The sequence below is a fragment of the Mesoplodon mirus genome (genome assembly GCF_964341445.2).
Source record: "Mesoplodon mirus genome assembly, chromosome: 15".
NCBI classification, from domain to species: Eukaryota; Metazoa; Chordata; class Mammalia; order Artiodactyla; family Ziphiidae; genus Mesoplodon; species Mesoplodon mirus.
Genome location: NC_138991.1, coordinates 57,225,051 through 57,241,129, shown reverse-complemented (window position 1 = coordinate 57,241,129; position 16,079 = coordinate 57,225,051). Strand labels below are relative to the sequence as shown.

General features: G+C 36.1%; 1 protein-coding gene and 1 long non-coding RNA gene across 3 annotated transcripts in view; one reads left to right on the top strand and one right to left on the bottom strand.

Moving 5' to 3' along the window:
- Positions 1-16,079, bottom strand: part of LOC309817382 — a 39,904-nt gene that overhangs the window by 14,051 nt on the left and 9,774 nt on the right. The window lies entirely within an intron of this gene.
- Positions 1-16,079, top strand: part of ATF7IP2 (activating transcription factor 7 interacting protein 2) — a 55,434-nt gene that overhangs the window by 32,539 nt on the left and 6,816 nt on the right. Inside the window, exons 7-9 of one of the 2 annotated variants that reach the window (XM_082645647.1) lie at positions 3,137-3,207; positions 4,295-4,356; positions 4,791-4,860. In XM_082645647.1, coding sequence (XP_082501773.1) covers positions 3,137-3,207; positions 4,295-4,356; positions 4,791-4,860 — 203 coding nt within the window. Of the gene's footprint in view, positions 1-3,136; positions 3,208-4,294; positions 4,361-4,790; positions 4,861-16,079 lie in introns of both variants that reach the window. The other variant, XM_082645648.1, reaches the window with a different exon arrangement.

Genomic DNA, 16,079 nt, shown 5'->3' with positions numbered 1-16,079 from the left:
TCTAATAATGAAATTAAGCACTTTTTTATATTTGTTAGTCATTTGGATATCTTCTTTCATAAAGTTTCTCTAAGACTTTTGCATGTTTTTCTTTTGAGTTGCCTGTCTTAAGTTTTTTTATCAGATATATTGACAAGTATCTTTTCCCATTCCAAGTCTTTCCACTTTCATAATAGTGCCTTTATATGTATTGACTCTTCTTAATTTCAGTGTAGTCTTCTTTTTCATAGATTATGCTTTTCTGATGAATGTTCCATCTGGTTTTGACTATTTTCTCCATCTTTCCTCAGTATTCTTAAAACTATTCATCATAGTTTTTTTTAATGTCCTTGTTTTATAACTCCAGTACCTCAATCATCTGTACATATGTTTTTATTGTTTTTCTCTGTTTCTAGTCATTTGATTCTGTTAGTGTGCTTGATAGTTTCTGAAGAATTGGTGAGGCTCTGAATAATATCTTTCTGTAGACGAGATTTATTCTGTTCTCTGGCAGGTAGAGTAGGGCCTGGTCACCTAATCTGCTCAGGTAATGGTATAAATTCAGGCCTGTTTTTGTTTTGGTAAGTCTCCTTCTATATCTACTTTACTCTGGCTTTTAAGATGTAGCCCTTAATGGATTCCAGCTGAAAGCTTGGAGTGTTCACCAGGGCCTCTCCGCCTTGTTGGCTTCTAAACCTTTACCTTTACCTCCTCAGCCCAAAATTCCAATGAGATTGCCAAAATTTCACTCTGATTTTTAAAGTCTTTCTGTTTAATGTCTTAGACTCCTTAATAACATTATATTTGATATACTGTAGCAGCAAATAAAGATATTAAAAACATTAGAAATATAGCAATATTAAATGAAGAATTTTGAGATTGATAAGAGATTTTGACTATAGTGTAATGAAAAGAATTGCTTATAGTTGTAGTTAAGCAACAAAATAAATACAGCTATTAGTCTTGCATGCTGGTATGGCAGCTGACACAATACAATCTAACAAAATTGTTTTGAATGAAGTTAAAGACAACTAAGCACTACTAGATCCATCTTATGGAAAAAAACGAAGAAACGTTTTGGCCAACCCAGTACATTCAGGCAATGGAATACTGTTTAGTGCTAAAAAAAGAAATGAGCTATCAAGCTATGAAAAGACATGGAGGAAACTTAAATGCATATTATTAAGGGAAAGAAGCCAATCTGAGAAGGCTGTATACTGTATGATTTCAACTATATGACATTCTAGAAAAGGCAAAACTGTGGAAATAGTAAAAAGATCAAATGTTGCCAGAGGTTGGTGGGGAGGGATGAATAGGCAGAGCACTGGGGATGTTTAGGGCAGTGAAACTCTCTTACATTATACTGTAATGGTGGACACATGTCATTATATATTTGTCAGAATCCACAGAATGTCCTAACACTAAGAGTGAATGTTACTGTAAACTATGAACTTTGGGGGTAATGATGTTGTTAACGTAGTTTCATCAGTTGTAACAACAGTACCCACTGGTAAAGGATTTTGTGGGAGGTTGTGTGTGGGAGGGATAGGGGGTATATGGTAAAACACTGTAGTCAATTTTGCTGTAAACCTAAAGCTGCTGTAAAAAAAAAAAAACCCAGTTATTTAATAATTTTTAAAAGTACAAAATATTGCTGTGAAAACTTAATGGAAATATAAATATATGGTGAGATATGCCATGTTTACAAATCAGAAAATTCATTGTTAATGTCACTTCACCCAAATTGTTTTGTATATTTAATGCACCCTTAAACAAAATCATGGCATCCTTTTCTGTAGAAAGTAACAAACTGATCATAAACTTGTATGAAATGCAAAAGACCTAGAAGGTGAAAACAGTGTTATACGAGAACAACGTTGGAAGACATACACTACCTGAGTTCAAGACTTACTATAAAGCTATAGTAATTAAGAGAATGGTGTTGGCATAAGGATAGAAATATAAATCAATGGACAAATTAGAGAGTATATATAGAGTCCATTGGTTTTCAGCAAAGATGCCAAGGTAATTTAATGGGGAAGAGAGAGTTGTTTCAACAGCTGTTGCTGGAATAACCAGAGGGGAAAAGTGAACCTCAACTCTTACACCATACACAAAAATAACTTGAAATGGATCACAGACAAAATACAAAGACTAAAAATTAAAAACATCTATAAGAAAATGGTACAACCCTGTGTATAGAAAATTCATGCAGCTAATTAAATGGGCTTACTGAAATTTGTGTCAAGGTTTTCTTAACAAAAATTCTGATTTTAAATGTCACATTCAAAAAAGTGGAGTCGGGGTCAAATGGGAGCAAAAGACAGTCTCATGACTCAGAATATTCTGTAACCATAATCAGCATCATTTATCATCATTGCCTCAGTTTAGTAAATGCATAGTAAATATTGCTACTATAGTGATATAATGTAGAGTAGTGGCAGAATTAATTTTTTAATATCTTTATTTTTTATAGTTCTATATCAGTAACAAAGTTTTAATCAGTTTCTTTTATACATTGTTTCATTTTCAAGAAGGCAAGTATATGTGCTAGAGTGGCTTTTGTATATTTTGTACATTTATATATGTTGAATACTTATAGTTCATACATTTGGATTTATTGTAAATGGATTTCTATTAAGTTTTTAAAAATTTATTTATTTTTGGCTGCATTGGGTCTTTTGTTGCTGTGCGCGGGCTTTCTCTAGTTGTGGCGAGTGGGGGCTACTCTTCGTTGCAGTGCACGGGCTTCTCATTGCAGTAGCTTCTCTTGTTGTGGAGCACGGGCTCTAGGTGCACAGGCTTCAGTAGTTGTGGCACATGGGCTTAGTTGCTCCATGGCATGTGGAATCTTCCCAGACCAGGGCTCGAACCTGTGTCCCCTGCATTGGCAGGTGGATTCTTAACCACTGTGCCACCAGGGAAGCCCTCTAATAAGTGTTAAGGGTCTATGTTTATTGTATATCATGAACTTTCGGTCATATAAATAATTGACTATACACAGGGTTTCTTGGGTACTTGGTTTTATCATTTTCATTCCACATCCTCCCCATTGTTAGATTAAAACATATCAGTTATGAAATGTTAAATTAGAAGAATTAAAACCATTGATTGCACGTCTCAGCATAATCACGTTTATTTTATTTATTTATTTCAGTAATGATGATATCATGTTGATTTCTGTGGAAAGTCCTAATTTGACAACTTCAATTACATCAGATCCAACAGGTATCTTAAAATATGACCTATCAAATCAGAAAGCCTCAAATCAGTATTTGTTTAAAATAGAGAATTGAATATTATCTTTTAATAAAATAAAAGTTTTAATTCTACTTTCAAAAATGTTTATATCTGTGATTAATATTACCTGAATAAATCAGTGATTGCTTAATAAAATTGAGGTTTCTTATTAACCTTGTGTTTATCAATTTATGGCCTTTTGTTTCTTTACTGTGTTTAATGGCTTTGTAAATTATAAAATTACTTACCTTTCATATCCGTTATTTGTACTTGTTTACTCTGGTCTTGTTGCTGATAGTGATGGTTTATTTTTTGTTTGTCTTTTGTTTTATCGAGTTATAGTCTACTAGTTTGGCTAATCTTTAGTATCTTTGATTTTTTTAAACTTATTAAATAATACTTCTGTTACTCTTTAGAGTTTCTCATTACACTTAATGTAAAAATCTTTAACCTTAGATTTCCAATAAATTTCCTTTCCCTTAAAATAGCTATCTTTTTTGGCTCATAATTTCTCCTTCAAAATTCCCCATTTCCTTTTCATTTTTACTATATATTAGAGAGTTTAATTTGCATCTTAATTTCAGAAAGCTTTGTCTGCACTTATATAGCTACTTAATTGCCACCATGATTTGGGCTGTTAACATTGTAAATCAAATAGTTAAGGGATATTAAGCATTTATCTCAGGCTTTTACTGGTTCTGTGAAGAATCCTCCTCAGCCATCTCAGGTGGTCTAGTCTAAAGATACTATGAATAAAAAATGTGTAAATTTCCAAGTTATTTCCTCAAATGCTATAGTAGTTTACAGATAGCTACTCAAAAAAGAGTTACTAATATAGCTGTAAAGTTGCAGAATGAAAAAATCTTTTGAACCAAGGTTAGAGTTTGCTTTTTTTAGACTGGTTCATTGGTCTTTGGAATAAGTAAAGTCGATTGAGTTACATTTTTTATGATTATATAATGGTTAATTAGCATCCCCATTATTATTGTTTCAGCATTCACATATTATAAAGTCCATAAATATTTAATAGTTAATAAACTTGTCAAATGCTCATATTTTAATAATTTTCTTTCAGATACTGGAAAAATTACATCAGGAAATTCTAACAATTCACCTGATGCTGAAACTGAAGCTATGGTAGGTACTAAATATTGTCTCTGAATATTGTTTATTTGAATATGTTAGTTCTAGGAACTTTAGTGTTGCTACATGTTGGATGACTCATCTTTGTCATTCATTCTTTGGGAGATTCATTCTCTGAGAAATTAATGTCTCCTAGTTAGTGTGACCAGGTTCCAGTCCAGCTTAAACATTAAAAGCAAACAGCTAATGATAAACATATTTCACAACCATATTTATTACCAAATTAACTCATTTAGACTCTGCTTAGTTATATTCACTGAAACCATATAGTATTTCACGAGCTTCTCTTTCATAGTAGAGTTAAATTAAGCTGTAAGACTTATAGAATGTTCAATCTCTAGCTTCTAAATGGTAATTTTAAATGATATGTGTTTTATATTTAAAAAACATTTTCTGTTGAAGCAAAATCTTTTTTAACAACTTTTCAGGCTAAAGAGAAGAAGAAACTTGATTCTGTGATTGATCTAACGAAAGAAGGCCTGTCAAACTGCAACACAGGTAAAGGATTTGTCTTTTTCAAGGAAGAGGGAAGGGTAACAACTCAAAATACATTTGACCCATTTATGAAGTTTTTTTGTGTGTGTTACTGTGTGTATTTAGTAGCTCTATGCAGTTTTATCACGTGTGTAGATTTATGTAACTGCCACCACACTCAAATTATACAGCTGTTCTATCACTACAAGGTTCCCTCATGCTACCCCTCTATAGGATTTTTTTAGAGTTTGCTCCCAGCCCCTAAACCCTGGCAACCACTAATCTGTCCCTCACTATTATAATTATATGTTGTTTCATGGATGTTATATAAATGTGATATAATATGTATCCTTCTGATACTGGCTTCATTCCCTTAGCTTAATTTCCCCCAAGGGTCATCCAAGTTGTTTAGTAACTATTCCTTTTTATTGCTGAGTAGCATTCCATGGTGTGGATGTGTAATAGTTTATCCATTCACTCACTGAAAGACATCTGGGTTGCTTGGGACTATTAGAAATCTCTTTTCTACCTGTGAGACACACCTTTTTTCCTTAACCATAGCAATACTGGCTGTGAGAGGATGCTAGGGCATAACATGAAAATGCAGAGGGAGAGTGACAGCAGTGACCTCTTTCTCAGATTTAAACAAAAAGAAGTAAAATAGAGTCTTCTGGGGCTGGTAATCAGTCATAAGGTTTCATCTCTTAATTGCACTTGAATGTTTATAGTACTCTTTTGATGAAATATTTGATTCCACTTATTAGCATTAGTAAATTAATATTAAAAAATGGAGATTACTACAGGAACTATATAGTCCAGTTCATTCTCCGATCTCAACTGTGGATCCAAACAAAGGTTGGAACCATTGGAATCTTTAGGCACCCCATGATAGAATCAAAAAACCCTTCAGTTTCCAATTTCATGAAGATTAGAATGAATTAAAAAATGAAATTGGAGTCCATAAGGAAGTATCATTAATGATTAACAATTTTAACATTAATTTTAATGATTAAGATTACTAAATATTTTTTAAACTACACGATACAGGATTCGAGTTGCAGTAAAATAAAAACACAGATTCATTCAGTGCTTGATAAAATAAGTTATACCTGTAATGGGGTTGAGGGGGGCATCACTTTGAAATCGAGCAGTTGGAAAGATAGATCATGCCAATTCATGATCCTAACTCATGATAATGTGAATGTGAATCTGTCTTGTAAAATGTTCAGTTCTGAATAAGGGTATAGTTAGTTAGTCAGATGAAACTTGGACCGTTTCTCATATTCCCAGGCTTGATGAATGGTATCACCAACTCATCCAGTTTCTCAAGCCAGAAGTAAGAGTCACTTTTGACTCATAGATATGCCTCATTCCACTATGTAGTCAGCTTTCAAACTCATCAGTTGTCTCCCGAAAAGCTAACAGATGTAGTCCATATATTTCCTTATTTCAGAATTCTATCATCTTTACTCTATTGCCATAACTTAGTAACTAATATTGCTGCCCTACCTTACTGCTTTTAATGAATCTTCTAAGTTGCCACTAAAATATTATTTCCTGTATACAAATCTGGTTATGTTTTTGTCTTTAGGATAAAATCCAAATTCTTTAACAAGATATACAAAATTCTTAATGACTTAGACCCTGAAAATGTTTCTAGGTTTATCTTCGACAGATTCCTTACCTCTTCCTTGATGGCTTCTCAGTAGGTAGTGCTTCTTCTCTCCTTGCCATCACCACATATCCTGTTCTCTTTGCCAGGAATGCTCTCCCCTCTGTACCTCCCCAGGCTTGTCTGATGACCCCACTTCTCATCCTTCAATGTTCAGTTTAGACACTTGTGACAAACTGTTCTGGCAGAAATTGTCATCTTTGCTCTCCTTACCCTTGGTATTTTGTGCATGCCTATATTATACCTTTATTTCATTGTTTCTTTACATATCTGTTTTCCTAAAAGGACTTGAAATTCGTTTCAGCAGCATTAATGTTTTTATTAATCTGTACGTTTTCATCTTTTTAGCACAGTGCTTGGCACACGGCATACATTCCAAAAAAAAAGGTTGAATTAATGCAGATTTTCCACTAAATAGTTTTAAAAGAAATGTAAGTTTATATACTGTGAATGGGAGTGTAAATTAATCTTTCTGGAAGACATTCTGTCAATATCAAAACTTTACAAATATGCAAGCCTTGTGACTCAATTCTTTGAATAGTTACCTGAAGAAAATAAAGTATAGGGGAAATATGAAAATGTTCATTGCAGTGCTATTCATGAAATATAAAACTTTGGAAACCCTTAAATTTCTAGGAATAAGGAATTAATTACAAAAATTAGATTTATATGGTACAACCATATTCAACCATTAAAAATAATGTTGAGGAAGTATATGTATTGATGTAAACATGTTAATAATATAACGAGAAAAAAGTTATAAAAGTATATATGTAGAGTCATGGTGGAGTAAATGGGCTCAGACTTAACTTTTCTTCAGTAAACAAGTAGAAAACTAAACAAGATATAAGAAACAAGATACAAGAAAATAATTTTTAGATATTGCAGTACAGGACTGCAGTCCTTTAGAGAAGGGAAATGCATGAGATGAGCCCTATGGGTTGCACCAGCTTTCTTCCTAGATTGTGGTGCACTGATGGAGATCCCAAGCAGAGAATGGCTGTCTTGCTGAGGTAAAGAGAGATTGGCATTCAGAGAGGCTGAGGCAACTGGAATGAGGGGAAGAGTACTATCAGATGAAGAAGCCACTTGGAGAAAGAGCTCCAAGAGGTTAGCATAGGAGTCCTTTTGAGTCTTTGCTGAAATATTAAGTCACACATGCAGAGTGAAATTGCATGAGTCTGGGCAGAGAATGACCAAGGACCTTTACACTAAACAATTTTCAGAGCTCAAACAGCAGTGGGAAATGTTTCAGGTCTGACCAGCCATCGTGGTAGATTCTTACTGAATATACAGGTGTAAACTCATCTTGGAGCAAAGGCAACTCTAGCATTGCCCTAATAAAACTGAACTCAGAATTCAACTCACAACCATGTAAGATTCATAATATCCATCATCCAATTTTAAAAAGTCACTCAAGATGTGAGGAAGAAAAATGGAATCCATAACCAGGAGAAAAATCAGTCAAAAGAAGCAAACCTGGAAATGACAGATGACAGAATTAACAGACAAGGACCATAAAAGAACTGATAGAAGTACAGTCAGATATTTAAAGGAAAACATGAACATAATAAGAGAAATAAAAGAGAACCAAATGAAATAAAAATACTTGAAGTTCAGTGGATGGAATAAATAGCTTATTAAACACCAGAGAAAGAAAAACAAATTGGTATACTGGAAGAAATAGTATCTGACCGTATAATTTGGAAAGAAACTACACAAATTAAAGAAAGAATATGAAAAGAAAAGAAAAAAGACTGGGAAAAAGGAATCAGACCTTTAGTAAACTGTGGGACAATATCAAGTGGTCTAACATACATGTATGGTCAAAAGTTTTACAGATTTAATGAAAAGTACAAGCCCATCATAACCAAGAACTTCAATACTCTGCAGGCAGGATAAATACAAAGGAAACCATGTCAAGGAACATGATAATCAGTTCCTGAAAACCAGTGATTAACAGCAACAACTTTAGAGCAATCAGAAAGACACCATATATATAGGATATATAGGGAAGAAAAAAGAATGCACAGTTTTCTCAATTGGAACTATGCAAAACAAATCAAATGGCATTATTAAAAGGCTGGGGGAAAATAATTGTCAAACTAGAATTCTATATCCAGCTAATATAACTTATAAACATGAAAGCAAAATTAAGACTTCTGTTTATTAAGATAAACAAAAGTTGTTGCCAGCAGACGTTCACTGTCAAAAATAAAGGAAGTTCTTCAAGCAAAGGGAAAATATAAGATGGAAAGTGGATCTACATAGAGGAATGTAACAGTATGTTTTGGAGTTTATAATTTATGTAGAAGCTAATGTATGCCAACAGTAGCGTGAAAGATGGTCAGAGGAATGGAAGTATGCTGGCTGTAAGGGTGTTACATTATGAGTAGTATAATGTTATTTGAGGATAGACTATACATTATTAAAGATACTTGGGGCTTCCCTGGTGGCGCAGTGGTTGAGTCCACCTGCCAATGCAGGGGACACAGGTTTGTGCCCCGGTCTGGGGGGATCCCACATGCCACAGAGCGGCTAGGCCTGTGAGCCATGGCCGCTGGGCCTGCGCGTCCAGAGCCTGTGCTCCGCAATGGGAGAGGCCACAACAGTGAGAGGCCCACGTACCGCAAAAAAAAAAAAAAAAAGATACTAGATACAAACATATGGCAGTGCCTAGAGCAATATTTTTTTAAGTGCAAGTATGGCTGATAGACCAATAGTGGAGGTAAAATGGAATTTTTAAAATACTCTATCCAAGAGAAGGTGCAAAGAACAAATGACACTAAATAGAGAACAAATTACAGGATGGTAGATTTAAACCCAACCATATTGATACTTAGAATAAGTATAGAGGGTCTAAACACTCCATTAAAAAGCACACATTGTTGGACTGGATAATAAAACAAGACCCAACTATGTGACAACTACATGATGTACGTTAAATATAAATATATGGATAGGTTAAAATTAAAAGGATGTAAGAAGATAAGCCATGCAAAAACATACAAACAGGGCTTCCCTGGTGGCGCAGTGGTTGGGAGTCCGCCTGCCAATGCAGGGGACACGGGTTTGTGCCCCGGTCTGGGAAGATCCCACACGCCGCAGAGTGGCTGGGCCTGTGAGCCATGGCTGCTGAGCCTGCGCGTCGGAGCCTGTGCTCCGCGGTGGGAGGGGCCATAACAGTGAGGGGCCTGCATACCGCAAAAAACCCCCAAAAAACAAAAAAAACATACAAACACTAATCATAAGAAAGCTAGAGTAACTATATTATTATCAGATAGACTTCAGAACAAGGAATATTACCAGGGATAAAGAAGGCTGTTTCGTAACAGTAAAGCAATAATTTCATCAGAAAGACACACTAAACCTACGTTTATGCATATAATAGTAGAACTTCAAAATTCCTGATATAAAAACTGATCAGACTGAAATTATAAGTAGACAATTATAATTGGAGGTTCCAACACTCCCTTCTTAGTAATCGATATAATATGTAGTCAGTAAAGTTTTGGAAGCCTGGGCAATACTATCAACCAACTTAACCTGCTTGACATTTATAGAACACTCAAACCCAGCCACAGAAGAATACACATTCATTTTAAGTGCATATGAAACATATCAGGTTCTGGACCATAAAACTAGTCTCAGTATATGTAAAAGTTTAGAGAACATACTCTGTATGGTTACAGATACAATTAAATTAGTAATAACAGAAAGCTAGTTGGGAAATCCCTAGATATTAAAGATTACATTTCTAGATAACCCATGAGTCAAAGAAGAAATCAAAAGGAAAGTTTAAAAATATTTTGAACTGAATGAAAATGAAAACACAGCATATCAAAATCTGAGGAATGCAGCTAAAGCAGTGCTTAGAAGGAAATTGCTAGCATTAAATGTTTATAGTAGGAAAAATGGAAAGTCTAAAATGAATAATCTAAGATTCTGCATTAAGATGCTAGTATAAAAAGAGCAAATTAAACCCAAAGAAAGTAGATGACACTTCACTAGAGAAGATATGGGGATGGCAAATAAACACAAGACATCCTCAACATTGTTATTCATTAGGGAAGTTAAGACCACAATGAGATACCACAACACATCCACTAAAATGGCTAAAATGAAAACAACTGAAAATATACAAGTGTTGGTGAGGATGTGTAGTGACCTGGAATTTTTCATGTTTTGCTGGTAGAAGTGTAAAATGGTGAAACCACTTTGGAAGTGGTCTGGCAGTTTCTCAAAACATTAGCTATACTCTTATCAAATGACACTATTATTCCACCTTTAGGTATTTATCCAAGACAAATGAAAACCTACATCTACACAAAGACTTTTACACAAATGTTCATAGCAACTTTATTCATAATAGCACTGAACTATAAACAGTCCAAATGTCCATCAATAGATAAATAGGTTGTGGCATATCTATCTCTACAGCTAAGTACTAGTCAACAATAAAAATGAACAAAATATTATTATATGCAACAACATTGATGAATCTCAGAAACAAAATGTTGGGCAAAAGAATTGTACGTACTGTGTGATTTGCTTTATGTCAAATTCTAGAAAAGGCCAATCTAATCTTTAGTGACAACAGACCTGTGGTTTCATGGGGCCAGCGGTGAGAGAGGGATTGAGAATGTTACCAAGACCAAGTTCATACTGCTCGCTGCACAACAGGCCAATAAATCAAGAGATGAGTTGTTGGATCAAGGAACGGTGACAGCAGACCGAGAAGATGGTGGACTAGTGTCCCAAAGAACCATATTCTCCGAATTAGAACTCAGGCTTCTTTTATACTAAAAGAGGAAGGGTGTGTGGTTGGTTGCTGCAAACTTCTTGGGGCTGGAATCCTTTGTTCTTGGCAGCTAGCTGTCCAGTAGGTCATTTCACAATGTTGCTATAAACCTCCAACAAGACAAATGTTATTCTCTGTTCTACACCTTTTTACCTCTATTTAAATGGATAAGTGTTATATCTTTTAAGGTCAGGACCTTGAGAAAGAGCTATCCTGTATATTTCAGGCTACCGGCAACATTTTTAACTTGTAGCAAAATCAACAGAATACAAAGGTTAAAGTAAAAGAAACAGATCCAACGTGGAGTCAGATTTGTTCTTCCATATTACCAGAAGGGACACTATTTGGGGTAATAAAAACATTCTGTCTTGATTTTGGTGGTGGTTTCACAACTGTACATTTGTCAAAACCCAATGAATGGCACATTTAAAATGGGTACATTTGGGGGACTTCCCTGGTGGTCTAGTGGTTAAGACTTCACCTTCCAATGCAGGGGTTGTGGGTTCGATCTCTGGTTGGGGAGCTAAGATCCCACATGCCTTGTGGCCAAAAATCCAAAACATAAAACAGAAGCAATATTGTAACAAATTCAATAAAGACTTTAAAAATGGTCCACATCATGGAAGCAACCTAAGTGTCCATCGACAGATGAATGGATAAAGAAGATGTGGCACATATATACAATGGAATATTACTCAGCCATAAAAAGAAACGAAATTGAGTTATTTGTAGTGAGGTGGATGGACCTAGAGTCTCATACAGAGTGAAGTAAGTCAGAAAGAGAAATACAAATACTGTATGCTACCACATATATATGGAATCTAAAAAAAACAAAAAATCGTTCTGAAGAAATTAGGGGCAAGATAGGAATAAAGACACAGACGTAGAGAATGAACTTGAGGACATGCGGAGGGGGAAGGGTAAACTGGGACAAAGTGAGAGAGTGGCATGGACATATATACACTACCAAATGTAAAATAGCTAGCTAGTGGGAAGCAGCCACATAGCACAGGGAGATCAGCTCGGTGTTTTGTGTCCACCTAGAGGGCTGGGATAGGGAGGGTGGGAGGGAGACACAAGAGGGAGGAGATATGGGGATATATGTATATGTATAGCTGACTCACTTTGTTATACAGCAGAAACAAACACACCATTGTAAAGCAATTATACTCCAATAAAGATGTTAAAAAAAAAAAGGTCCACCCAAAAAAAATCTAAAAAACTAAAATGGGTACATTTTATTGTATGTAGGTTATATCTGAATAGTTAATTTTTAAATACAAACTTTAAAAATCATGTCTATCATATAAATATTTACATAAGTGAACGTGCATCTACATGTGCATATACATGCAGCAAAGGATCTGAAAGGTCAAACACCAAAGGGGTAAGTTGAGACCAGAGGCCACAATTCTCACCTAGCAGTTTAATGAGGAGGAACCTTAAAATTAATCGGGTACTGGCTCCTGTTGCTTTGAGAATACAAAGTGCTAAAGTAACCATTACTGGGACTTCCCTGGTGGCGCAGTGGTTAAGAATCCACCTGCCAATGCTGGGGACACGGGTTCTATCCCTGGTCCGGGAAGATCCCACATTGCCATGGAGCAACTAAGCCTGTGCACCACAACTACTGAGCCTGCGTTCTAGAGCCCGTGTGTCGCAACTACTGAACCCACGTGCTGCAGCTACTGAAGCTTGCGCACCTAGAGCATGTGCCTCACAACAAGAGAAGCCACCGTAATGAGAAGCCCACGCACCACAACAAAGAGTAGCCCCCACTTGCCGCAACTAGAGAAAGCCTGCGCGCAGCAGCCAAGACCCAACACAGCCAAAAAACATAAAATAAATTTTAAAAAAGTAACCGTTACTCATTTTTATATAGATAAGGATAAAAGCTGCAGAGTATTTACAAGACATTGACATTGGTGACACAAAGGATCTAAACATAAACTGGTTTGGGATAAAAGTCCTGTTTTGTCTCTTATCATAAAGTTGAGTTTCTGTCTTAGCCTGTTTTAATTTGCCAAGGGCTTGTTGACTTACTACCTTGAAAGAAGGAATGTTAGCTATGGGAAGTTTATATCTATTAGAATTTTTTTTGTATGAAACTGTTCACTTGAAAATTTAAAGGAGGTTATTTGTGTCAGCTCTTGTGCATTGATTAACCTGCAGATTATGATTTCACAAATCTAGTTCTAATTAACAAACCAGTTAAAAAGGGTGTATAGATTCTCTTACAATTTGTAATTTTTAAAATTTATTTCTTATACAACAGGTTCTTATTAGTTATGTTTTATACATATTAGTGTATATATGTCAATCCCAATCTCCCAGTTCATCCCACCCACCCCCCCACTTTCCCCCCTTGGTGTCCATAGGTTTGTTCTCTACATCTATGTCTCTATTTCTGTCTTGCAAACAGGTTCATTTGCACCATTTTTCTAGATTCCACATATATGCATTAATATATGATATTGGTTTTTCTCTTTCTGACTTACTTCACTCTCTATGACAGTCTCTAGGTCCATCCATGTCTCTACAAATGACCCAATTTCATTCCTTTTTATAGCTGAGTAATATTCCATTGTATATATGTGCCACATCTTTATCCATTCATCTGTTGATGGACACTTAGGTTGCTTCCATATCCTGGCTATAGTAAATAGAGCTGCAGTGGACATTGTGGTACATGACTCTTTTTGAATTATGGTTTTCTCAGGGTATATGTCCAGTAGTGGGATTGATGGGTCATATGGTAGTTCTATTTTTAGTTTTTTTTTTTTTTTTTTCTTTTTGCGGTATGCGGGCCTCTCACTGCTGTGGCCTCTCCCGTTGCGGAGCACAGGCTCCGGATGCGCAGGCCCAGCGGCCATGGCTCATGGGCCCAGCCGCTCCGCGGCATATGGGATCCTCCCAGACCGGGGCACGAACCCGTATCCCCTGCATCGGCAGGCGGACTCTCAACCACTGCGCCACCAGGGAGGCCCCTATTTTTAGTTTTTTAAGGAACCTCCATACTGTTCTCCATAGTGGCTCTATCAATTTACATTCCCACCAACAGTGCAAGAGGGTTCCCTTTTCTCCACACCCTCCCCAGCATTTGTTGTTTGTGGATTTTCTGATGATGCCCATTCTAACTGGTGGAGGTGATACCTCACTGTAGTTTTAATTTGCATTTCTCTAATGATTAGTGATGTTGAGCAGCTTTTCATGTGCCTCTTGGCCATCTGTATGTCTTCTTTGGAGAGATGTCTATTTAGGTCTTCTGCCCTTATTTATTTATTTATTTTTTGAGGTACGCAGGCCTTTCACTGTTGTGGCCTTTCCCATTGTGGAGCACAGGCTCCGGATGTGCAGACTCAGCGGCCATGGCTCATGGGCCCAGCCGCTCCACGGCATGTGGGATCTTCCCCGACCAGGGCACGAACCCTTGTCCCCTGCATCGGCAGGCAGACTCTCAACCACTGCGCCACTAGGGAAGCCCCTGCCCATTTTTTTTATTGGGTTGTTTGTTTTTTTAACATTGAGCTGCATGAGCTGTTTATATATTTTGGAGATTAATCCTTCATCCACTGGTTCATTTTCAAATATTTTCTCCTATTCTGAGGGTTGTCTTTTCGTTTTGTTATAGTCCCCTTTGCTGTGCAAAAGCTTTTAAGTTTCATTAGGTCCCATTTATTTATGTTTGTTTTTATTTCCATTACTCTAGGAAGTGGGTCAGAAAAGATCTTGCTGTGATTTATGTCAAAGAGTGTTCTTCCTATGTTTTCCTCTAAGATTTTTATAGTGTCCAGTCCTAAATTTAGGTCTTTAATCCATTTTGAGTTTATTTTTGTGTATGGTGTTAGGGAATGTTCTAATTTCATTCTTTAACATGTAGCTGTCCAGTTTTCCCAGCACCACTTATTGAAGAGGCTGTCTTTTCTCAATTGTATATCCTTGCCTCCTTTGTCATAGATTAGTTGACCATAGGTGCATGGGTTTATCTCTGAGCTTTCTATCCTATTCCATTGAACTATATTTCTGTGTTTGTGCCAGTACCATATTGTCTTGATTACTGTAGCTTTGTAGTATAATCTGAAGTCCGGGAGTCTGATTCCTCCTGCTCCATTTTATTCCCTCAAGACTGCTTTGGCTATTCAGGGTCCTCTGTGTCTCCATACACATTTTAAGATTTTTTGTTCTAGTTCTGTAAAAAATGTCACTGGTAATTTGATAGGGATTGCATTGATTCTGTAGATTGCTTTGAGTAGTATAGTCATTTTCACACTGATTGATTCTTCCAATCCAAGCACATGGTATAGCTCTCCATCTGTTTGTGTTATCCTAGATTTCTTTCATCAGTGTCTTATAGTTTTCTGAGTACAGGTCTTTTACCTCCTTAGGTAGGTTTATTCCTAGGTATTTTATTCTTTTTGTTGCAATGGTAAATGGGATTGTTTCCTTAATTTCTCTTTCTGATCTCTTGTTGTTAGTATATAGGAATGCAAGAGATTTCTTTGCATTAGTTTTGTATCCTGCAACTTTACCGAATTCATTGGTTAGCTCTAGTAGTTTTCTGGTGGCATTGTTAGGATTCTCTATGTTAGTATCATGTTATCTGCAAGCAGTGACAGTTTTACTTTTTTCTTCCAATTTGTATTCCTTTTATTTCTTTTTCTTCTCTGATTGCTGTGTCTAGGACTTCCAAAACTATGTTGAATAATAGTGGCAAGAGTGGACATACATTTCTTGTTCCTCATCTTAGAGGAAATGCTTCCAGTTTTTCAC